Raw genomic sequence first — 25,719 nt, 5'->3', positions numbered from 1 at the left:
TGCATCATAGTTTCAAATGCATTTACATGGTTAATGAGGTTATCTGGAGTACCGAAGGTGGTTGCCTGGGGCAGAGGGACCGTGAGAGAATTTTACTGTCTTGATTGATGGATGGAAGGTTGCCGGACAGTTTTTCGCTCTTACACTCCATAAAGATTTGTTCATATGTCATAGTAATGTATTCACACTTCATAAAGATAGTAATGTATTCACACTTCATAAACAGTTATTCATATTTCATAGAAAGGTATTTACACTCTAGAGGAGAATGTTTTTGGTTTAATGTTAAACCTACTCAATAAGATAAATTGTTACTAGTCATAATCCTATTCTGTTTGTTTTCGAGACTGTTCGTCTCGAAGGGGGGAATATCGTATATGAAGATTATGTCTTTGTTAAATGTTTTTCATGAAGAAATGGAATGTTTATGTTAGTATATGTTTTAGTGTAAAGTCACGTACAACAGACAGGAAGTGTGTTGTAGACAGGAGAGACTGGTGATTGGCCAGAAGAGGGAGCCACCCATCTTTTTGCATTGTTTATAAATAGGGGTTAAACGAAGAAGAAAGTCAGAACGGCCATGGCAATCTGAGGTGCCGTTCTCCGGACACCGCGGGTCTGTACTTATGCTGTAACCTCGTGATTTTAATAAAAGCCTCTAACCCGGTGCAGCTTGAACGGACTCTTTGTTGACAGCAATAACTGGCCACCACTCATCCGATACGACACTCCCTAAAACACTTCAGCGAGCAGGCCTTTCTAATTGACCTGGCCTGGGTATCCTGGATGGATATTGACCTCATTCCGTCAGTAGAGGATGCCTGGATGTTCTTCAAATGTGCTTTCCTCTCCATCTTAAATAAGCATGCCCCATTCAAAAAATGCAGAACTAAGAACAGATATAGCCCCTGGTTCACCCCAGACTTGACTGCCCTTGACCAGCACAAAAACATCCTGTGGCGATCTGCATTAGCATCGAACAGCCCCTGCGATAAGCAACTTTTCAGGGAAGTCAGGAACCAATATACACAATCAGTTAGGAAAGCAAATGCTAGCTTTTTCAAACATAAATTTGCATCCTGTAGCACTAACTCCAAAAAGTTTTGGGACACTGTAAAGTCCATGGAGAATAAGAGCACCTCCTCCCTGCTGCCCACTGCACTGAGGCTAGGAAACACTGTCACCACCGATAAATCTACGATAATCGAGAATTTCAACAAGCATTTTGCTACGGCTGGCCTTGCTTTCCACCTGGCTACCCCTACCCCGACCACCAGCTCTGCACCCTCCGCTGCAACTTGCCCATGCCCTGGTTCACCAACTACTTCTCAGATAGAGTTCAATGTGTCAAATCGTAGGGCCTGTTGTCTGTACCTCTGGCAGTCTCTATGGGGGTGCCACAGGGTTCAAATCTCGGTCCGACTCTATTCTCTGTGTATATCAATGATGTCGCTCTTGCTGCTGGTGACTCTCAGATCCACCTCTACGCAGATGACACCATTTTGTATACATCTGGCCCTTCATTGGACACTGTATTAACAAACCTCCAAACGAGCTTCAATGCCATACAACACTCCTTCCGTGGCCTCCAACTGCTCTTAAACGCTAGTAAAACTAAATGCATGCTCTTCAATCGAACGCTGCTTATACCCACCCGCCCGACTAGAATCACTACTCTCGGCGGCTCTGACTTAGAATATGTGGACAACTACAAATACCTAGGTGTCTGATTAGACTGTAAACTCTCCTTCCAGACTCACATTAAGCATCTCCAATCCAAAGTTACATCTAGAATCGGCTTCTTATTTCGCAACAAAGCCTCCTTCAATCATGCTGCCAAACATGCCCTCGTAAAACGGACTATCCTACCGATCCTTGACTTCGGCGATGTCATTTACAAAATAGCCTCCAACACTCTACTCAGCAAATTGGATATAGTCTATCACAGTGCCATCCGTTTTGTCACCAAAGCCCCATATACTACCCACCACTGTGACCTGTACGCTCTCGTTGGCTGGCCCTCACTACATATTCGTCGCCAAACCCACTGGCTCCAGGTCATCTATAAATCACTGCTAGGCAAATCCCTGCCTTATCTTAGCTCATTGCTCACCATAGCAACACCCATCCGTAGTATGCACTCCAGCAGGTATATCTTACTGGTCATCCCCAAAGCCAACACCTCCTTTGGCCGCCATTCCTTCCAGTTCTCTGCTGCCAATGACTGGAACGAACTGCAAAAATCTCTGAAGCTGGAGACTCTTATCTCCCTCACTAACTTTAAGCAACAGTTGTCAGAGCAGCTTACTGATCACTGCACCTGTACACAGCCCATCTGTAATTAGCCCACCCAACTACCTCATCCCCATATTGTTATTTATTTTGCTCTTTTGCACCCCAGTATCTCTATTTGCACATCACCTTCTGCACATCTATCACTCCAGTGTTAATACTAAATTGTAATTATATTTGTCACGCTCTGGCTCCGGGACTGTGTAGTTTGAGCCAGGGTGTGTTCATTTGGTTGTGTTTGGTTTTGGTTGTAGTGTCTTGTCTCGTCATGTGACTCCCAATCGGAGGTAACGAGTGTCAGCTGTCGGCTCGTTATCTCTGATTGGGAGCCATATTTAAACTGTCAATGTTCACCTTAGGGTTGTGGGTTTTTGTTCCATGTTTCAGTCTGTGTACTGAGGACTTCACTATCCGTCATTGTTTATTGTTTTCTCGTTCGTGCACTTTAACTTTAATAAAGTCATGTTCGCTACAAACGCTGCGCTTTGGTCCACTCCTTCCGTAGACGGCCGTGACAATATTGCACTATGGCCTATTTATTGCCTTACCTCCATAACTTACTACATTTGCACACACTGTATATAGATTTTCTATTTTTCTATTGTGTTATTGACTGTACGTTTTTGTTTATCCCATATGTAACTCTGTGTTGCTGTTGTTTTAATCGCTGTCACTGTCACGCCCTGGCTCTGGGGACTCTAATATGTTGAGCCAGGGTGTGTATAGTCTATGTGTGTTCTAGGTTTCACTTTCTGGTTTTGTAGATCTATGTTGGCCAGGGTGGCTCCCAATCAGAGACGGCTGTAGCTCGTTGTCTCTGATTGGGAGTCATACTTAGGTAGCCGTTTGGCACTCATTCATTGTGGTTTCTTGTTCGTATTTGGTTTGTGTATTACCATTGACTGTCACGTCATCGTTTTGTTGTTTTGATCGTGTGATCATTCTATAAATAAATATGTTCGCCTTCAACGCTGCGCCTTGGTCCTCCTCTATGTATGACGATCGTGACAGAAGAAACCACCAAGATTTGACCAAGCAGCGTGTCCAGGAGCCATCGCCAGGGAGATCTCTAGCAGATCTCCTTCGCCTCCTCGACTGGGTCAAGCCGAGTGAGGAAGAGAAGGGCTTGACATTGTGGCAGAAGGGCGAAAGGCTGGCGAGGGACATGGAGACCTGGTCCACGGGTAGGAGAGACGCCCAGAAAATTTTTAGGGGGGGCTAACGCCGTGGACGACGGGCCAGCAGGAGACCGCGGCAGAGCGGCCCAGCGGATTGGCAGAGGAGGCCGCCAGGTTACGGGGGCCACTGGTCGAAGAGGGGGTGGAAGGTGTAGAGGCACGGCGAGAGGTACTGGGGTGTGTTACCAGTCCGGTCCGGCCCATTCCAGATCCCTGCGTAGGACCAGTGGTGTGTGTCCCCAGTACGGTCCGGCCTGTTCCTGCTCCCCGCACCAAGTCAGTGGTGCGCTTCGTCAGCCCGGCTCGGCCCGTTCCTGCTCCCCGCACCAAGTCAGTGGTGCGCTTCGTCAGCCCGGCTCGGCCCGTTCCTGCTCCCCGCACCAAGTCAGTGGTGCGCTTCGTCAGCCCGGCTCGGCCCGTTCCTGCTCCCCGCACCAAGTCAATGGTGCGCTTCGTCAGCCCGGCTCGGCCCGTTCCTGCTCCCCGCACCAAGTCAGTGGTGCGCTTCGTCAGCCCGGCTCGGCCCGTTCCTGCTCCCCGCCCCAAGTCAGTGGTGCGCTTCGTCAGCCCGGCTCGGCCCGTTCCTGCTCCCCGCACCAAGTCAGTGGTGCGCTTCGTCAGCCCGGCTCGGCCCGTTCCTGCTCCCCGCACCAAGTCAGGGGTGCGCTTCGTCAGCCCGGCTCGGCCCGTTCCTGCTCCCCGCCCCAAGTCAGTGGTGCGCTTCGTCAGCCCGGCTCGGCCCGTTCCTGCTCCCCGCACCAAGTCAGTGGTGCGCTTCGTCAGCCCGGCTCGGCCCGTTCCTGCTCCCCGCACCAAGTCAGTGGTGCGCTTCGACAGCCCGGCTCGGCCCGCTCCTGCTCCCCACACCAAGCCAGTGGTGTGCGTCGTCAGTCCGGCACGGCCCGTGCCTGTTCCACCGGTGGCTGGTCCGGCACCGGTCAGATGCTTCACGCCGGAGCTAGAGCAACCGCTCCACCAGTGTGCAGTCCAGCTCCGGCCAGCGGGGCCAGACCGGACCAGGGGTACTTTGGGGGGTTGGAGAGGGAGCGGGGATCAGGCCCGGAGCCGGATCCGCCGCCTAAGCGGAGTGCCCACCCGGTCCCTCCCCTGTGGTGTTTGGTGGGCGCGGTCGGAGTCCGCGCCTTTAGGGGGGGGTACTGTCACGCCCTGGCTCTGGGGACTCTAATATGTTGAGCCAGGGTGTGTATAGTCTATGTGTGTTCTAGGTTTCACTTTCTGGTTTTGTAGATCTATGTTGGCCAGGGTGGCTCCCAATCAGAGACGGCTGTAGCTCGTTGTCTCTGATTGGGAGTCATACTTAGGTAGCCGTTTGGCACTCATTCATTGTGGTTTCTTGTTCGTATTTGGTTTGTGTATTACCATTGACTGTCACGTCATCGTTTTGTTGTTTTGATCGTGTGATCATTCTATAAATAAATATGTTCGCCTTCAACGCTGCGCCTTGGTCCTCCTCTATGTATGACGATCGTGACAGTCACGGATTCTGCCGAGACTGCTCCTCCTCCTGGTTCGGGCAGGCTTCGGCGTTCGCCGTCCCCGGAGTACTAGCTGCCACCGTTGAATGTTTCTTGGTGTGATTGCTTTGGTCTGTCTTTTACACCTGTGTCCGTTTGTGTCTGATTACGTGTCCTATAAGTTCCCTGTTTTGCTTTGGTTAGATTGTGTGTTGTTTTTTGCCTGTCCGTAGTGCTGCGTGTTTTTGTATCTGTTTCTTTGTTTATTTGGTTATACGCATAGTTTGCGTATTGCTCGCCTCTGTTTTGTCGAGGCCGTTTACTGTATCCTTGCCTGGTTATTTTCCACAGTAAACTTTGTTGAACTATGCTTCGGTGTCCTGCGCCTGACTTCCACACATCATACACCTCAGCCTTGACAATCGCACTGCTTTGCTTTATCTTGGCCAGGTCGCAGTTGTAAATGAGAACTTGTTCTCAACTGGCCTTCCTGGTTAAATAAAGGTTAAATAAAAAAATTAAAAAATCACATCTGAAAATATTTTACCTGAAGCTTTCCTCTCACATTTATGCATGTGGCTGTTTATTGCCCCTAGCCATTCATTGGCCAGATTTATACAAAACATTAGTGCTTTATATTACTGCTATTGTACAAAGTACAGATTCCCAGGCAAGCCGTCTAAAACTTGTCAGTACTTGAGAACTGCTGGTAAAAGGTCGTTGAAGGGACATTTGAAGTGAATGTGGTTTGACTGATTCAATATGAAAACCCCATCTGGTGAGTTTAGTTCTGTATATTATTTTGCTTCAAATATAGATATCTAAGATATGCACGATTACTAGCTTACTCAATACGGCATACTCATGCCTTGGCTCAGATTTATGTTGACAATCTATCTGTTACACAAGCTGACACCCATTATAATGTCTGCTTTATTTTTTGAATGTGTAAAATTATTGCAAGTCAAGTCTAAATAGTGTTCATATTACCCCTACCAGACAACTTGTATGTGGATGTAAAATATTCAATAATTAATAGTTCTAAATCCTTCCCTCTTTCGTGTCCAGAACGTACATTGGTCGTCATCGGCAACCCTGGAGCTGTGTCATGGGCTTCCCTGGAAGGAGGTGAAGAGAAGCCCCTGGGGACCACCAGACTCTGGGGTACTACAGGAACCATCTCAGGACGCCCCCTCACTGTGGTAAACATGCCTGGTGCAGTAACCACCACCCAGAGCCAGAAGGCGCTACAGGTAAATGTGGCATAGTCTGCTGCGCTTGTGTCTGCCTCGTCATGTGCTATCACGGTTCCTTGGGAGGTCCCTACCCTAAACCCTAACCGTAACCCCTACTTTTACCCTAACCTTAACCCGTACTATAACCATTTTACATTTTAACTTCAGTGGGGGTAGGGACGTCCCAAGGATTCTGAATAGCAGGGACCCATGTTTTTGTGTCAATGTACTGTATCTGTGTCTGCTGTTTGTCTGTTTTGGATTTCTCTATTGTTGTTTCTTGTTCTTATTTATATTCTGTTTTTCTCTGTAAAGTGTGTTGAGACTGGGTGAATCTCAATTGTACGTCCTTGATTCCACGTGTCACGTATCCTTGCCTCGTTCTGAAAATACATCAGATCTTCTGCTCCAATCTGCTTTGAGATGGAGACAAGGAGGGAGGACATAAGGAATAAAGGAAATATAATTGAGATTCACCCACTGTGAAAGGCACTTCAAATAAATTGTGATGACTTGTCTACAGGACTGGGCTATGGAGTGTCTGTCCCTGTCTGAGTGTTCCAAGGGGGTCCACTCTTTTCTCCTGGTGGCTCCGTTGGGTCGGCTCACAGAGCAGGAGAGGAGGGGGGCTCAGTGCATCCGGAGGATGTTCGGAGAGAAGGCCCACGGTTTCACTCAGGTCCTCTTCACCTACAAGCCGGAGCAGAAGGACAGTCTGGAGGATCTACTGAAGGAGAGAGAGGCCCAGAGGCTGGTTGAGGAGTTTGGGGGACGTTTTCACATCTGCCCAAAGAGCATTGGTGAAGAGGTGGAAGTCACAGGGTTACTGGAGAAGATCGACGCCATTTTGGATCGGGGCGCAGACCGCTGCTACACCGTGGAGATGCACCCAGAAGCTCAACCGCTATTGGTGGAGTTTAGGGAGCAGCTTAGGGGCCTATTGGACGGCTTTATCAGACTTAAGGAAAGGATCAATGAAAGGGAGAGAATGCGAGTTAACGTGGAGAATTTGGAACACAGGATCTTCAGAGAGAAGCTAGCGAGGCTTCAAGATGAGCTCTTGTTGAAGCATGTGGAGAAAGAAGGAGACAGAGGGATGGAGGTAGAGGCGCTGAGTTTTATATATGAGTTGGATAGGTTAGTTGACAGGCTTGCCCTAAAAAGAGCGAGAGCAGTCGAGGACAAACACAAGAGCAGAGAGGACGTGCAGAGATTTAGGGAGGAGTTGGGGAGGATGGTGGATGAAATGGTTACCAACCTGAAACACAAGAATAGACAGAAGGTCGAAGGAGAGTGGGAGCTTCAGAACTTCAGGGAACAGCTAGAAAGACTGAAAAACAACATGAAAAAGACAGAAAAGAGAGGGAACGGGAATGAGAATGGGGAAATGAGTTTGTGAAGGGGACAGGAAGGTGGGATGAGGAAGAGAGAGAGATTCCGGAGGGAAACACGGAGGGTGGGAATATCAGGAAAAAGAGGAGAGGAGCTTGGAGGAAAGGAAAAGGTGATAAAAAGGGTGATGAAAATTATCTATAGATACTAGCTATTGGCTACATTTATTTAATAAATTATTTTTAATGGATGACAATCTATGATGCATTAGATGTTAAACATATCAATGAATGTTGATGATATTGTGTGTGTCACGTTGCTGCATGATTAACTGTTGAATATGTGTTACTAATTCGTCATAGGACTAGAGAATCAACAGATAACTTTACCATGTATCATTCATGCATTAATCATATGCTTACCATGCTGAACTTGAATTCAATAAAGATGAATCCAAACATGAACAAAAAACAATACTGCACATCCATAATAACTTAAAAATAAAGACGCAAATAATCATAGAAATAAAAAAATGTAACAACTCTCAGTGCTTGCCTTGCCCCTCTGACCTGTACATCCCGCACATGCGCAGTGCACCCCCGGCCTCTGTAGTGATGCAAAGATGGCGTCCTCCGTGGCTATCTGCACAGCACGTTTACTCAACTCTGTAGGAGTGTCTTCTGGCCAACGTCGGGCTTGCTTGCTGCTTGCCTCGGCTAGACATGGAGAAGCCTGTGCCACGGCGATCTTGGAGACACAACGGTGCAGGATAGGGGGCAATTTTGGATGTTTGAGACCTGGAAATGCAGTGACATTGAGACTCACAGGTGAGAGAGGGAGAACTGTCTGGAGTTGGTGTCAGTATAAACCTAGGTAAAAGTTTGGTTGCTATAGAAAGCTATTTTATTTGTCAATCATTCTGTAAATGTCGTTGACATTGTGTTTATTTATGTGTTTCATGTCACGATCAGACATTAGACACTTGCTCGGTACTGCTGCAACAACAATGTACAGTAGCTGGACGTGCATGATGTAACTGTCCTCAATGCTCAAGCACAAAATTTACATGACACAAACTACAGTGTCTGCACTGGTAGTTAACTACTAGCTAGCTAGTCCGTACATCTAGCTAGTACACTTCTAAATGCATTCTTCTCATTCTTCATTATTTGTTTAGCTAACGTTAGCTAGCTATGTCTAACAAACATGCTAAGTACCATTACCCAGAATGCTTTGCTTCAATACAAGGACAGAAGTTATGGCTCTTTGACGCAGTTCATATCTCCCTCTTCTCACCACAGGACTGAGGTCCCCCCATGTTGTCAGCAGTAGTCACTCCTTCCACACTAGCTGCTCCTCAGCTAACAAACAGGACTTGTATGATGTTCTGGGGGTGCCTCGCTCGGCCACTCAGAAAGAGATCAAGAAAGCCTACTATCAGGTGAGAGGGTTGTCTATTAGGAAAGCCTGCACCTGTAGCTCTGTTGCTGTGTGGGTTGTTGCAGAAATATAGGCCTAGACTGTTGTCATTATGGAGTTCTACATGTATGGAGTTCTAGAATGTTCATAAACATTGATTCAAACTTCAGTTGTAAACATTGAAATAGTACATGGCCTCGTCTCATTGGTTCAGTGAAATTAGCTCGGTAGGCTATATAATACCATTGGTCTATCCTATTACAGATGGCTAAGAAGTACCACCCAGACACCAACCAGGATGACCCTCAGGCCAAGGAGAAGTTTGCCAAGCTGGCAGAAGCCTACGAGGTACACACCCTTTGTCGTGCCAGATCAGGCAGAGACACATTCAATTGGTCCCTGGCCTAATTCTACAAATTCAAGTCCTGCACGCTTTCGACTGTCCAGAACTTCAATTTCCAATAAATCAAAAGGCTCTGCCAAGCCAGGCATAGGATCTGATGAGGCGCTGATCCTAGATCTGTACCTATTTAAGCAACTTCTACTCTCTTCTATATTATTTGTAGATGGACAGTGAGACACAACCCCTTAGCAATGGCTGGGATATCGTTCCTGATATTGTTCCTGATATTGTTCCCCCAAGGTGCTGAGTGACGAGGTGAAGAGGAAGCAGTATGACACGTACGGGGCGGCAGGCTTCGACCCCGGCCAGGCGGGAGGGGGGGCGGGGGGGCAGCAGTACTGGAGGTCGGGGGGGGCCAGTGTCGACCCAGAGGAAATGTTCAGGAAGATCTTCGGGGAGTTCACAGGAGCACGGGGGTTCGGAGACTTTAACAGCATGTTTGAACAGAGGCCAGAGGTGTGGTTCTAACAGATGAATAACCAGGTTATAACAGGTTTCATGATTCAGCATAGAATTAGAATTGGTAGAATGTATAAGTTCCAATCAACAGCAATGTTACATGATTTCATGTGAATGTTTAGAGCTTGCTCAGTTATACATATTCAGCCATATGTTTTCATCTGTAACTCTCTTTCTCCCTCTCTCTCCCACTTTTATTACCTCACCCCCCTTTTTCTCATGCTATACCTCCATCTCTTTACCCTTTTATTTGTCTCTCCCTCTCTCTCCCCTTTCCTCTCTCTCTCTCTCTCTGCTTCCCTCCCTCCATCCCTCTCTCTCTCAGTTTGTGATGGAGCTGACGTTCACCCAGGCAGCGAAGGGAGTGAACAAGGAGATGACAGTGAACCTGGAGAATGCGTGTCAGAGATGTGACGGTAAAGGCAGTGAGCCAGGAACCAAGGTCCAACACTGTCACTACTGCAACGGCACCGGCATGGTGAGTGATGTCAACCAACTGTCACCGTCAGGGACCAGGGCCTGTATTCACCAAGCGTCTCAGAGTAGGAGTGCTGGTCTAGAATCAGCCCCCCTCCAACTTATTTATTATGATTTAAAAAACTGATCCTCGATCAGAACTGCTACTTTGAGACGCTTTATGAGTACAGTCCCTGATGTTTTACAAGGTTGTCTCCACCATGACCGTATCCCTTTTATAAAACAGAAATCTCAGGGAGCTAGTAGCAATTGACTTCAGGGCTTACCTTTTTGATCCACACTCCCATAACTTATTAAGACACCTTTATTAGCTCTATACTGTCATAACAGCCATATTAAAAATGTATGATCATCTAAATGTTAGTCTCTGTGCTGCCCCCTGTAGGAGTCTATAAACACGGGCCCGTTCATGATGCGCTCCACTTGTCGTCGATGTGGAGGGCGGGGCTCCATCATGACCACGCCCTGTGTGATGTGTCGTGGCTCGGGACAGACCAAACAGAGACAGACCGTCACCGTGCCTGTACCTGCGGGTGAGTGAGAGAGATATCTCCATCCATCAGGTCAGGCCATGTACAAGGAACCAATTGTTCAATGATATTTTACATTTACATTTTAGTCATTTAGCAGACGCTCTTATCCAGAGCGACTTACAGGAGCAAGTAGGGTTAAGTGCCTTGCTCAAGGGCACATTTACGTCATTTAGCAGACGCTCTTATCCAGAGCGACTACAAATTGGTGCATTCACCCTATAGCCAGTGGGATAACCACTTTACACTTTTTTTATTTTTATTTTTATTTTTTGGGGGGGTAGAAGGATTACTTTATCCTATCCCAGGTGTTCCTTAAAGAGGTGGGGTTTCAAATGTCTCCGGAAGGTGGTGAGTGACTCCGCTGTCCTGGCGTCGTGAGGGAGCTTGTTCCACCATTGGGGTGCCAGAGCAGCGAACAGCTTTGACTGGGCTGAGCGGGAACTATGCTTCCGCAGAGGAAGGGGAGCCAGCAGGCCAGAGGTGGATGAACGCAATGCCCTCGCCTGGGTGTAGGGACTGATCAGAGCCTGAAGGTACGGAGGTGCCGTTCCCCTCACTGCTCCATAGGCAAGCACCATGGTCTTGTAACGGATGCGAGCTTCAACTGGAAGCCAGTGGAGTGTGCGGAGGAGGGGGGTGACGTGAGAGAACTTGGGAAGGTTGAACACCAGACGGGCTGCGGCATTCTGGATGAGTTGTAGGGGTTTAATGGCACAGGCAGGGAGCCCAGCCAACAGCGAGTTGCAGTAATCCAGACGGGAGATGACAAGTGCCTGGATTAGGACCTGTGCCGCTTCCTGTGTAAGGCAGGGTCGTACTCTCCGAATGTTGTAGAGCATGAACCTGCAGGATCGGGTCACCGCCTTGATGTTGGCGGAGAACGACAGGGTGTTGTCCAGGGTCACGCCAAGGCTCTTCGCACTCTGGGAGGAGGACACAACGGAGTTGTCAACCGTGATGGCGAGATCATGGAACGGGCAGTCCTTCCCCGGGAGGAAGAGCAGCTCCGTCTTGCCAGGGTTCAGCTTGAGGTGGTGATCCGTCATCCATACTGATATGTCGGCCAGACATGCAGAGATGCGATTCGCCACCTGGTTATCAGAAGGGGGAAAGGAGAAGATTAGTTGTGTATCGTCAGCGTAGCAATGATAGGAGAGGCCATGTGAGGATATGACAGAGCCAAGTGACTTGGTGTATAGGGAGAAAAGGAGAGGGCCTAGAACTGAGCCCTGGGGGACACCAGTGGTGAGAGCACGTGGTGCGGAGACAGCTTCTCGCCACGCCACTTGGTAGGAGCGACCGGTCAGGTAGGACGCAATCCAGGAGTGAGCCGCGCCGGAGATGCCCAGCTCGGAGAGGGTGGAGAGGAGGATCTGATGGTTCACTGTATCAAAGGCAGCAGACAGGTCTAGAAGGACAAGAGCAGAGGAGAGAGAGTTAGCTTTAGCAGTGCGGAGAGCCTCCGTGACACAGAGAAGAGCAGTCTCAGTTGAATGACCAGTCCTGAAACCTGACTGGTTTGGATCAAGAAGGTCATTCTGAGAGAGATAGCAAGAGAGTTGGCTAAAGACGGCACGCTCAATAGTTTTGGAAAGAAAAGAAAGAAGGGATACTGGTCTGTAGTTGTTGACATCAGTGGGATCGAGTGTTGGTTTTTTGAGAAGGGGTGCAACTCTCGCTCTCTTGAAGACGGAAGGGACATGGCCAGCGGTCAAGGATGAGTTGATCAGCGAGGTGAGGTAGGGGAGAAGGTCACCGGAGATGGTCTGGAGAAGAGAGGAGGGGATGGGGTCAAGCGGGCAGGTTGTTGGGCGGCCTGCAGTCACTAGTCGCAAGATTTTATCTGGAGAGAGAGGGGAGAAAGAAGTCAAAGCATAGGGTAGGGCAGTGTGAGCAGGACCAGCAGTGTCATTAGACTTAACAAACGAGGATCGGATGTCGTCAACCTTCTTTTCAAAGTGGTTGACAAAGTCATCCACAGAGAGGGAGGGGGGGGGGGGGATTCAGCAGTGAGGAGAATGTGGCAAAGAGCTTCCTAGGGTTAGAGGCAGATGCTTGGAATTTAGAGTGGTAGAAAGTGGCCTTAGCAGCAGAAACAGATGAAGAAAATGTAGAGAGGAGGGAGTGAAAAGATGCCAGGTCGGCAGGGAGTTTAGTTTTCTTCCATTTCCGCTCAGCTGCCCGGAGCTCTGTTCTGTGAGCTCGCAATGAGTCATCAAGCCACAGAGCTGGAGGGGAGGACCGAGCCGGCCGGGAGGATAGGGGACACAGGGAGTCAAAGGATGCAGAAAGGGAGGAGAGGAGGGTTGAGGAGGCAGAATCAGGAGATTGGAGGGAGAAGGATTGAGCAGAGGGAAGAGATGATAGGATGGAAGAGGAGAGAGTAGTGGGAGAGAGAGAGCGAAGGTTGCGGCGGCGCGTTACCATCTGTGTAGGGGCAGAGTGAGTAGTGTTGGAGGAGAGCGAGAGAGAAAAGGATACAAAGTAGTGGTCGGAGACATGGAGGGGAGTTGCAGTGAGATTAGTAGAAGAGCAACATCTAGTAAAGATGAAGTCAAGCGTATTGCCTGCCTTGTGAGTGGGGGGGGATGGTGAGAGGGTGAGGTCAAAAGAGGAGAGGAGTGGAAAGAAGGAGGCAGAGAGAAATGAGTCAAATGTAGACGTGGGGAGGTTGAAATCCCCCAAGACTGTGAAGGGTGAGCCATCCTCAGGAAAGGAACTTATCAAGGCGTCAAGCTCATTGATGAAATGATATGATGAAAATGCAGATTGACTACAGAACATGGACTGATGTGTTTTTATATTGTTGTCTTGCAGGAGTAGACGATGGACAGACTGTACGAATGCCAGTGGGGAAGAAGGAAATCCACATCACATTTAGAGTAAGTATGGACAGCATTGAGCTAGTTGTCTACCCCAGGGTTTCCCAAAGTCGGTCATGGTGTCCCCCTTGGGTGCATCTTTGGGTTTTGCTGTAGTACTACACAGCTGATTCAAATAACCAACTCATCATCAAGCTTTGATTATTTGAATCAGCTGTGTAGTTCTAGGGGCAAAAACCAAAATGTGCACCCAGAGGGGCCCCAGGACCCAGTTTGGGAAACCCTGGTCTACCCTTCAATGAGCTCCCAGACATGGCAGTTATACTCCTGTATGCTTTTGCTTTCTCTTTCGGGGTTTGGGTGCATAGATGTCTAAAGTATTATTCATGTCAATCAATGTTTGATTGATTGTGGTTCTGATAATCCAGTTTTGCTTTGGCTGATCAACCTGAAGCCTTTCTAATATTCTTGAGACCTATCAAATATAAAAAACATTGGGGAAACAATGTTATTTTTCTCATTTGTGAAACACTTATTATCACACTGTTATATTTGTGACGGTTCTGATGGTCCAGTATCTCCTCTTCTCTCCAGGTCCAGAGGAGTTCAGTGTTCAGACGTGATGGTATCAACATCCACTCTGATGTCCACATCTCTGTGGCCCAGGCTATTCTGGGGGGCTCTGCTAGAGCACAGGGACTCTACAACACCATAGATATACAGGTGAGAGGGAGGGGAGGGGGAGAAAGAGTTAGATAGATCTCTGTAGCCCAGGCTATACTGGGGGGGTTCTGTGGGCATGTGAACACTGGACAATTGAGGAGTGGAAAAACATCGCCTGGAATATGACAGCTAGTTCAGTTTACTTGAGTGGGCTGCGCAGTCCCTAGACCTCAACCCAATAGAGCATCTTTGGGATGAGATGGAACGGGATGTTTGCAGCATGAATGTACCGCCAGGCCAATCTGCATTAATTGCGTGATGCCATCGTGTCAGCATGGACCAACATCCTTGTGGAACGTTTCTGACACCTTGTAGAATACCCCAAAGAATTCAGGCTGTTCTGGAGGCAAAGGGGGGGTCTACAGGTGAGGGGGTGGGGGGGGGGAGTGAGGGAAGGGGGATGGAAGGAGAGAGAAATAAGTTGTTTTCTGCCCGGGCACAGGGACTGTACAACAGTATAGACATCCAGGTGAGGGAGGAGAGAGAAATAAGTTGTTTTCTGCCCGGGCACAGGGACTGTACAACAGTATAGACATCCAGGTGAGGGAGGGAGGTAAAGAGGAACTGTATCCCTGACTATTGAATGTATCTATATGAAATATTTCAATGTTTGGGTGTAATTCTGTTCAGCATGTATTACATTACCACATCTTTCAATCTGGTAACCATCTGGAAATATTACATTAGATACATGTTACATTGACCCTAGTCAATCTGGCAACCATCTGGAAATAATACATTAGATACATGTTACACTTACCCTAGTCTTGCTTGCCCAAGCTGATGGGTCTACTTGGCTTGTGTTGCTAGACTCACTGGCAGATGTGAAAAGAGGCTGGATTGACCGAACCACTGCCCTTTGTTTTGTAGATCCCTCCGGGTTGCCAGGCGGACCAGAAGATCCGTCTGCAGGGAAAGGGGATCCAGAGGATGAACAGCTATAGTTATGGAGATCACTACGTTCACATCAAGATCAGAGTACCAAAGTAAGAGTAAAAGAGAAAGAACACACACAAATCCACTTTTATTAGTCGCATACATAGATTTGCAGATGTTATCGAAGTTGAAGCGAAATGCTTGTGTTTCTATCTCCAACAGTGCAGTAATACCTAGCAATACAATATAAAAATGTATACAACGGGTGGGTCTAATGCTGATTGGTTAAAACCGCATTCCAGTGTCTATTCCACAAGTTACCACTGGCTAAATCTATAAAGTTAAAAATGCCTATTTACTCTGCTCCATCTGACTGCGCAATCCACTGTCTCATCAGCCCAGCCAGGCAATTTATAAACTTGATATCAACTATAAAAAGCATCTAGACATTATCTCACATTTATTTTAGACTAACACCATGCTGTCTGTCTCTCCAACATTTGCAACATGGTTTCAATATTCAAATTCAATCTCCAGCTGTCCCATAGTAATGTACGTGTTGGGAGTCGGGATGAGACAGACAGGCAGGCAGCGTTTCTCAGCCAGTCGAAATCATTTTTATGGATATATACAAAGAAATGTATAGAAAAAAGGTACAATGAAACGCAGTGCAGCTAGTTTGCAATCTTTCCTGCTTCAGTTTGAAGTGATTGCGTTAGTTGTGTTGTTGGCTATCTCCTCTGAACAACAGTATCCTGACGAGTGAGCACATTTTCTGTGCCAGGCGAAATCGCGCCTCATTAGCTCATTGTTATGGATGTCTACAAATAAATGTCACTAGAAAACAGCTTAAACAAACACAAATGCAGCTACTTTAATGTTATTCTGGCAGCACTTTTTGACATGACTAAGTTAGCCGTAGTTAGCTAGCTAGCAAGCAAGGGATAAGAACGTTGCCAGCCAGTATGGCAATGGAACATGTAGAACAAACGACTGGGTCGCGTCCATAGATACAGAACAAAGAGACTGAAGGACTGGATCGCGTCTCTAGCAACCGAACCGATAGAACGAACGACCAGCCGGCTTAGGTAGCAACCCTAGATTTGTGTCGGGACTATATCTTGTGGAGGGATGAAATAGTATGAATAGATTAATCAAAATAACGTTTTTAATGAAAATATGTCAATCATTATTTGAATACAGTGGGGGAAAAAAGTATTTAGTCAGCCACCAATTGTGCAAGTTCTCCCACTTAAAAAGATGAGAGAGGCCTGTAATTTTCATCATAGGTACACGTCAACTATGACAGACAAAATGAGAAAAAATATCCAGAAAATCACATTGTAGGACTTTTAATGAATTTATTTGCAAATTATGGTGGAAAATAAGTATTTGGTCAATAACAAAAGTTTCTCAATACTTTGTTATATACCCTTTGTTGGCAATGACACAGGTCAAACGTTTTCTGTAAGTCTTCACAAGGTTTTCACACACTGTTGCTGGTATTTTGGCCATTCCTCCATGCAGATCTCCTCTAGAGCAGTGATGTTTTGGGGCTGTCGCTTGGCAACACAGACTTTCAACTCCCTCCAAAGATTTTCTATGGGGTTGAGATCTGGAGACTGGCTAGGCCACTCCAGGACCTTGAAATGCTTCTTACGAAGCCACTCCTTCGTTGCCCGGGCGGTGTGTTTGGGATCATTGTCATGCTGAAAGACCCAGCCACGTTTCATCTTCAATGCCCTTGCTGATGGAAGGAGGTTTTCACTCAAAATCTCACGATACATGGCCCCATTCATTATTTTCTTTACACGGATCAGTCGTCCTGGTCCCTTTGCAGAAAAACAGCCCCAAAGCATGATGTTTCCACCCCCATGCTTCACAGTAGGTATGGTGTTCTTTGGATGCAACTCAGCATTCTTTGTCCTCCAAACACGACGAGTTGAGTTTTTACCAAAAAGTTCTATTTTGGTTTCATCTGACCATATGACATTCTCCCAATCCTCTTCTGGATCATCCAAATGCACTCTAGCAAACTTCAGACGGGCCTGGACATGTACTGGCTTAAGCAGGGGGACACGTCTGGCACTGCAGGATTTGAGTCCCTGGCGGCGTAGTGTGTTACTGATGGTAGGCTTTGTTACTTTGGTCCCAGCTCTCTGCAGGTCATTCACTAGGTCCCCCCGTGTGGTTCTGGGATTTTTGCTCACCGTTCTTGTGATCATTTTGACCCCACGGGGTGAGATCTTGCGTGGAGCCCCAGATCGAGGGAGATTATCAGTGGTCTTGTATGTCTTCCATTTCCTAATAATTGCTCCCACAGTTGATTTCTTCAAACCAAGCTGCTTACCTATTGCAGATACAGTCTTCCCAGCCTGGTGCAGGTCTACAATTTTGTTTCTGGTGTCCTTTGACAGCTCTTTGGTCTTGGCCATAGTGGAGTTTGGAGTGTGACTATTTGAGGTTGTGGACAGGTGTCTTTTATACTGATAACAAGTTCAAACAGGTGCCATTAATACAGGTAACGAGTGGAGGACAGAGGAGCCTCTTAAAGAAGAAGTTACAGGTCTGTGAGAGCCAGAAATCTTGCTTGTTTGTAGGTGACCAAATACTTATTTTCCACCATAATTTGCAAATAAATTCATTAAAAATCCTACAATGTGATTTTCTGGATTATTTTTTCTCAATTTGTCTGTCATAGTGGACGTGTACCTATGATGAAAATTACAGGCCTCTCTCATCTTTTTAAGTGGGTGGCTGACTAAATACTTTTTTTCCCCACTGTATGTTGGTACCTGTTGTATAAAAGTGATAATGCCCAAGAAGCTGGTGTTTGGAGGATATATTGGCACGGTTTGCCGGCCCGAGACGAACAACACCCGTGCCAATATATCCTCCAAACACCGGTTTCGAGAGCATTATCACTGAAATATGAGCAGGCTATTATATTGTGGCAAACACAGCATTAGGCCTACAGTTGGAACATAATTTGTCCAGAGAGCACCAATTAAAAAGACGGATCGAATTTAATGAAAATGTCAGAATTAAAGAAAACAGGTTTTGCATATTTAAAAAAACTGGTTTTGTTTAATAAATAGGCTTACAATAATAACCATGATTAATAATACGAATTATTATAAATCAATGTATGTTTGAAAATTGCATCCTACCTGAATAGGGATTTGCACAGTAGCCTGCATTTGGATGCTCCAAAGGCCTTCTCATCTTAGTCCTCTACAATATTAAATAATATATTAAACTGATGATAGACAGCCTCTCCTGGACAATTTGGCCAGCTATGATTTTATCGTCTTTATATTTTGTTGGGTGGCCAAAAGCCGGCAACTAGGCCTACCAGTGTAAACATGTAGTGCACATAAAAAGAACTTGAGGTTACATTCCCATGTACCAAATAAAAAATACTAATTAAATGGGTTTCCGTTGCGTTTTCAACTCTAGGCCTACTGATGGTTTTGTCACTAAAAATGTTGCGCAAAGGCATAGCGAATGTGCCCACTCTGGTATTAACACTAACAACACCCATGCCAATATATCCTACAAACACTGGCATCTCTGGCATTATCACTGAAACATAATACACACATAATCTGATAGGAACTAAACTCAGCAAAAAAAGAAGTGTCCTCTCACTGTCAACTGCGTTTATTTTCAGCAAACTTAACATGTGTAAATATTTGTATGAAGATACCAAGATTCAATAACTGAGACATAAACTGAACGAGTTCCACAGACATGTGACTAACAGAAATTGAATAATGTGTCCCTGAACAAAGGGGGGGTCAAAATCAAAAGTACCAGTCAGTATCTGGTGTGACCACCAGCTGCATTAAGTACTGCAGTGCATCTCCTCATGGACTGCACCAGATTTGCCAGTTCTTGCTGTGAGATGTTACCCCACTCTTCCACCATGGCACCTGCAAGTTCCCTGACATTTCTGGGGGGAATGGCCCTAGCCCTAACACTCCGATCCAACAGGTCCCAGACGTGCTCAATGGGATTGAGATCCGGGCTCTTCGCTGGCCATGGCAGACCACTGACATTCCTGTCTTGAAGGAAATCACGCACAGAACGAGCAGTATGGCTGGTGGCATTGTCATGCTGGAGGGTCATGTCAGGATGAGCCTGCAGGAAGGGTACCACATGAGGGAGGAGGATGTCTTCCCTGTAACGCACAGCGTTGAGATTGCCTGCAATGACAACAAGCTCAGTCCGATGATGCTGACAAACCGCCCCAGACCATGACGGACCCTCCACCTCCAAATCGATCCCACTCCAGAGTACAGGCCTCGGTGTAACGCTCATTCCTTCGACGATAAACGCGAATCCGACCATCACCCCTGGTGAGACAAAACCGCGACTCGTCAGTGAAGAGCACTTTTTGCCAGTCCTGTCTGGTCCAGCAACGGTGGGTTGGTGCCCATAGGTGATGTTGTTGCCGGTGATGTCTGGTGAGGACCTGCCTTACAACAGGCCTACAAGCCCTCAGTCCAGCCTCTCTCAGCCTATTGTGGACAGTCTGAGCACTGATGGAGGGATTGTGCATTCCTGCTGTAACTCGGGCAGTTGTTGTTGCCATCTTGTACCTGTCCCGCAGGTGTGATGTTCGGATGTACTGATCCTGTGCAGGTGTTGTTACACGTGGTCCGCCACTACGAGGACAATCAGCTGTCCGTCCTGTCTCCCTGTAGTGCTGTCTTAGGCGTCTCACAGTACGGACATTGCAATTTATTGCCCTGGCCACATCTGCAGTCCTCATGCCTCCTTGCAGCATGCCTAAGGCACGTTCACGCAGATGAGCAGGGACCCTGGGCATCTTTATTTTGGTGTTTTTCGGAGTCAGTAGAAAGGCCTCTTTAGTGTCCTAAGTTTTCATAACTGTGACCTTAATTTCCTACCGTCTAAGCTGTTAGTGTCTTAACGACCGTTCCACAGGTGCATGTTCATTAATTGTTTATGGTTCATTGAACAAGCATGGGAAACAGTGTTTAAACCCTTTACAATGAAGATCTGTGAAGTTATTTGGATTTTACAAATTATCTTTGAAAGACAGGGTCCTGGAAAAAGTTATTTTTTTTGCTGAGTTTAGAAACAGGGTGATCGTGTCTGTTGGTGCCATCTTGCGGAGAGTCTGTCTCACAGACGTTAACAGACACATTCACTTAACACTGTTGTCTAGCTAGCATGGTTTTGTGTGACCACTGTTTTCACTTGTTCATGGTTAGAATAGAGTGTTCCAACCCTCTTGTCTTCTACCGCTGTAGGAAGTTAACCCATAGACAGCGCTCCCTGCTCCTGAGCTATGCAGAGGAAGAGACTGACGTGTTGGGGACTGTCAACGGCGTTACTGCTACTACCACAGGTAGGTTGTTTTTACCTGGGAATTATACTATATAGTTCCACATCCAGATCACCTTGTCTTTCTCCTGCCAGTGCTAGCCTGTCCCCTCTCAACACACACACACACACTTTAAATACTTTACTTAATCTACAAATCACATTACTGCAAAGAAGGATTCAAACATTTCAAACACTCTCACACACACACACGCCAAGCACATACACACACATGTTAAAACATGATGTAAACATGGGTCATATTTTGGCTGATTCATATAGTACCTGTTTTTGTCCAGGTGGGGGCAGGAGTGGTCAGCGCTCTGAGTCTGGGGCAGGACAGGACAGAACAGAGGGGCAGGAGAAGAAGAAGAAAGAGGAGGAGGGCATCCTTTCCAAAATAAAGAACATCTTTATCTGACAGCCACACCTCAGGTTGGACCCCCCAACCCCTTTAACGTTAGCTGTGTAATGAGTATTTGTCTGATTACAACATGAATACTATACTTTCAGGATACACACTCTAACAGATCATTTCTCCCACCTGCATTGTGGCTGTCCTATAGTACAGTGGTTCCCAAACTGTGGGGTGCGCCCCCTCTAGGGGTTGTCAGGGAGGACGCGGGTATATATCACATGAATACACATTAGACACGGCAAAATGAATAGAATTGCAAGAAAATTAGCTTTAAAACTGCAAAATGTTGTTTGCACCCCATGACAAAATGTGTAGAATTGCAGGAAATAAGCTTTAAACCTGCAAAACCTCCACCAACAAGAGGGGTGTGAACAGTTTGTGTCATGAACAGTGCTTGTGCCCATAGAAATAGACGTTGCACACTCACGCACGCTGTGGGGGGCGCGTGGTATTCCCTAATGCTGGGGCCCCAGAGTGAAAAAATGTGGGAACTGCTGCTATAGTAGATAATACCTGCTGCTAATTCCTCTCCTCAGGCCTATTCTATAGAACCAGCCTCACACCTGTCTCCCACCCCTCCCATTAACCCTGACCAAAACAGTCACCCCATGAAGAGTTTGTCTGACCCCTATTTATCATCTCCTCTCCCCAGGTAAGAGATCAACAGGACCATAATGGGAGAAGGTAAGCTACTGGCCCTCTGTCCCTCTCACTACCCTCCCTCACCTACCGCCTGGATAGAGGGAGAGAGAAAGAGGGGATGGGGGTTTGGATGTATCGAAAGGACATCCATTTAGACACAGAATGGGCCACCAAGAGAGCCAAGCCCAGCCACACACTGTTCAGTCCCAAATGACACAGGTGTTGGGTTGAGAAACTAAGAACTTGTTTTACCTGGAGGGGATTCAAAATGGACGCCAGCAAGTACCTGCCTGCTTCGCAAGGAATAGAGGAGAAGATTAGCGGAGAGAAGCGAGGAGGAGACAATTTCAGCAAGCTCTTCACAATGAGTGTTTCAGATACACACATTTCTGCACAGATGATCAGGGCCTGTATTCAGAGTAGGAGTGATGATCTAGGATCAGTTCCCCCTTGTCCATTGATTTTAATCTAAGAGGCAAAACTGATCCCAGATCAGCATTCCTACTCTGAGACGCTTTCTGAATATGGGCCCTGATCTTACAATGTCTGGCCTGGAGAAGTGTCTTAACACCTCAGGAACCACATCCATAAGATCTAGTGGTTGTATAATCTGTGCAGAATGTGTCTATAACACACCATTGGCATCATGTTGTGGTCTGATACAGGCCCATGCATTTAGTTGTATTTTCATTGTGGTGTTGTATGTGTGAGTGACAACACAGCTGTGCAAGACTTATGTCATTAATAAATTATTGAAGCTGAAATACAACTTCATCATACATAAAAATCCTTAATTATGGTAAAGTTTGAAAATAAATACAAATGTATGCACTCACTAACTGTAAGTCGCTCTGGATAAGAGCGTCTGCTAAATGACTAAAATGTAAACGTAATTGATAATCATAGTTGTATCAGTGCATCTCTAAACCCTTCTGGAATACAGTATAGGTGGACAGTGTTTATTTGGTACCAAACAGAAAACATAGTAACAAAGTAGTAGATATATAGTACATATACAATACTATAACACATCTACAACAATAACACCACAATATATACAATAACATATTCAATATTCAGTATACAATAACACCAAGTCAATTTCTATATACACAAAAATAACACTACTATTTTTAGGTTTCCCATGCGATCTCCTGTCACAATCACTTTTCTCTGAACCTTCTCTATATCCTTCAATTCAAATCAAATGCTTACGGGCCCTTCCCAACAACGTAGAGAATAAAACATTATAATAAAATAGGAACACAAGGAATAAATACACAATGAGTAACGATAACTTGGCTATATAAATAGTAGCAGCAGCGTACAGTATGTGATGAGTGGTTAAGTGTGTCTGTGTTTCGACAGTATGCTTGTGTGTACGTGTGTGTGTGTGTGTGTATATATATATATGTATATGTATGTATATATATATATATATGTATGTATATATATATATATATATATATATATATATATATATATATATATATATATATATGTATATGTATATGTATATATATATATATGTATATGTATATGTATATATATATATATATATGTATATGTATGTATGTATGTATGTGTTGGAATGTCAGTATGTGTGTGGGTAGAGTCAAAAGGGTCAGTGCAGATAGTCTGGTAGCTATTTGATTAACTATTTAGTAGTCTTATGGCTTGGGGGTAGAAGCTGATCAGGGTTATGTTGGTTCCAGACAACCAGTGCATTGCAATAGACTGTACATGTTTGTTTTTTTGTGTGACTTTTTTCATTATTTGATCTTAGCGAATCACAGGACTGCGAGGTTCCAAATCAAGAAGTTCTCTTACTCAGCTTCTCATCTCCTCTCATTTTCTTAAATAAATGGTATATCCAATGTAGAACCTGGTCGAACATCACAATAAAGTTGATAATCATTGACGTTGTCAGTGTCGTCCTCCAGTGCATCCATCACGGTGTCGAGGGGCCCCCCAGGTTGGTCACTCTGACCGATCTCTGTCTGCTCCGAACTCACTGTGACAAAAGGTAGGAGCAAAATTTAGTGCAGTGTAGCCTACTGTGAATCTCTTAATCATCACACGTGATGATGGATCTCCTTTGTTACTTTATGTAATAGTTTGCATTTTAGCAGTCTATAGAGGATTAGAGTGTTACAGGTTAGTGAGCAATTCTGTGTGTACAGTAATTCAGTCATGATTGGCCACTTGCATCAAAGAAGCTGTGGACAAGATACACTTGTAATATGACATCATGTGTTCTTACTTTCAGGGGGATTCAATACGATACTGCTCCTCCTTTGGTTTGTCCTGTTAGGAGGATGACCTCCAACAGCTCCCAGAGCTAGTGGGACCATCAAGGAAGAGAAAAACATGAATGTGATAGAAGTCAAATAAATTACTAACAAGTGTACTTTTTCCCCCAAAATTAGTGTGACAGAACTGGTGCAAAAATAGGTTAGGAAAAGTTACTTTATGGATCCTAGGAAATGTCAGGAGTAGGGCCTATGCACTAGTATCTATTTATCACAGTTGAGCCTATTTGGTACACAGCCAAGTTAGTAGCCTCAACAAGCTTTCAAAGTCTCACGTCTCGGACGTTAATTTATGTTATTATTATTATTATTATTGTTGTTATTATTATTTGTATTTTTTTTAGAAGCTGTTCCAAACGTCCAATTTAAGGTAGGGGTGTGACATTTTAAACATTTAAATTACATTGGGATCGTTAACGCTTAGAAAAACTCCACAGTGGGGAAGAAAATCACAGTGCAGTTATCACAAAACTACCCCTAACAGGCCCGGATCATCATCATAAAGGGAAAAATACAAATGTAACGAATACCTAACGCAACAATGCAGTTATCACAAATATCATAGCCTTCAAGGGAATATTAACCAATTATAATCATTATTTTTGTTGACCGTCATTGCATCGGTTTTGTGGTCTGCTGATTCTATAACACAGGCCATACAAGAATGAACTCTTTGGCCTGAATGCCAAGCGTCACATCTGGAGGAAACCTGGCACCATCCCTACAGTGAAACATGGTGGTGGCAGCATCATCCTGTGGGGAGGTTTTTCAGCGGCAGGGACTGGGAGACTAGTCAGGATCGAGGGAAAGATGAACGGAGCAAAGTACAGAGAGATCCTTGATGAAAACCTTTTCCAGAGCGCTCAGGACCTCAGACTGGGGCGAAGGTTCACCTTCCAACAGGACAACGACCCTAAGCACACAGCCAAGACAACGCAGGCGTGGCTTCGGGACAAGTCTCTGAATGTCCTTGAGTGGCCCAGCCAGAGCCCGGACTTGAACCCGATCGAACATCTCTGGAGAGACCTGAAAATAGCTGTGCAGCGACTCTCCCCATCCAACCTGATAGAGCTTGAGAGGATATGTAGAGAAGAATGGGAGAAACTCCCCAAATACAGGTGTGCCAAGCTTGTAGCGACATACCCAAGAAGACTCAAGTCTGTAATCGCTGGCAAAGGTGCTTCAACAAAGTACTGAGTAAAGGATCTGAATACTTATGTAAATGTGATATTTCCATTTTTGTTATTTTATAAATTTGCAAACATTTCTAAGAACCTGTTTTGGTTTTGTCATTATGGGGTATTGTGTGTAGATTGATGAGGGAAAAATATATTTAATCAATTTCATGATAAGGCTGTAACATAACAAAATGTGGAAAAAGTCAAGGGGTCTGAATACTTTCCGAATGCACTGTAGGTTTCAGACAAACATTGGCAGTAGAATGGCCTTACTGAAGAGCTCAGTGACTTTCAATGTGGCACCGTCATAGAATGCCACTTTTCCAAGAAGTCAGTTCGTCAAATTTCTGTCCTGCTAGAGCTGCCCCGGTCAACTGTAAGTACTGTTATTGTGAAGTTGAAACGTCTGGGAGCAACAACGGCTCAGCCGCAAAGTGGTAGGCCACACAAGCTCACAAAACAAGAGCACTGAGTGTTGAAGCGCTTAGAGGTTGAAAACTTTCCGAATGCACTGTTCATATCTCCCTGGCATATTACATAATTTATGCAGCAGCATACAATACATTTTTGCACTCACCTTGCTGTGCTTT

General features: G+C 45.8%; 1 protein-coding gene across 1 annotated transcript; it reads left to right on the top strand.

Annotated features, from left to right (window-relative positions):
- Positions 1-8,134: 8,134 nt before the first annotated feature.
- Positions 8,135-22,456, top strand: LOC311125112 (dnaJ homolog subfamily A member 3, mitochondrial-like; the record flags this gene model as incomplete). The annotated part of the gene is made up of 12 exons (XM_084199182.1): positions 8,135-8,339; positions 8,814-8,953; positions 9,196-9,279; positions 9,575-9,790; positions 10,119-10,271; positions 10,656-10,803; positions 13,621-13,685; positions 14,220-14,348; positions 15,219-15,334; positions 20,507-20,604; positions 20,879-21,014; positions 21,650-22,456. 11 exons carry the CDS (start codon positions 8,135-8,137, stop codon positions 20,998-21,000), a joined length of 1,476 nt encoding a protein of 491 aa, XP_084055308.1. The 3' UTR covers positions 21,001-21,014; positions 21,650-22,456.
- Positions 22,457-25,719: the final 3,263 nt, after the last annotated feature.

This window comes from Coregonus lavaretus (genome assembly GCF_964263955.1).
Source record: "Coregonus lavaretus genome assembly, contig: HAP1_SCAFFOLD_2526, whole genome shotgun sequence".
Classification (NCBI taxonomy): Eukaryota; Metazoa; Chordata; class Actinopteri; order Salmoniformes; family Salmonidae; genus Coregonus; species Coregonus lavaretus.
Note: the sequence above shows the minus strand (reverse complement) of the source record. Positions and strands in the feature narration are given on the sequence as shown.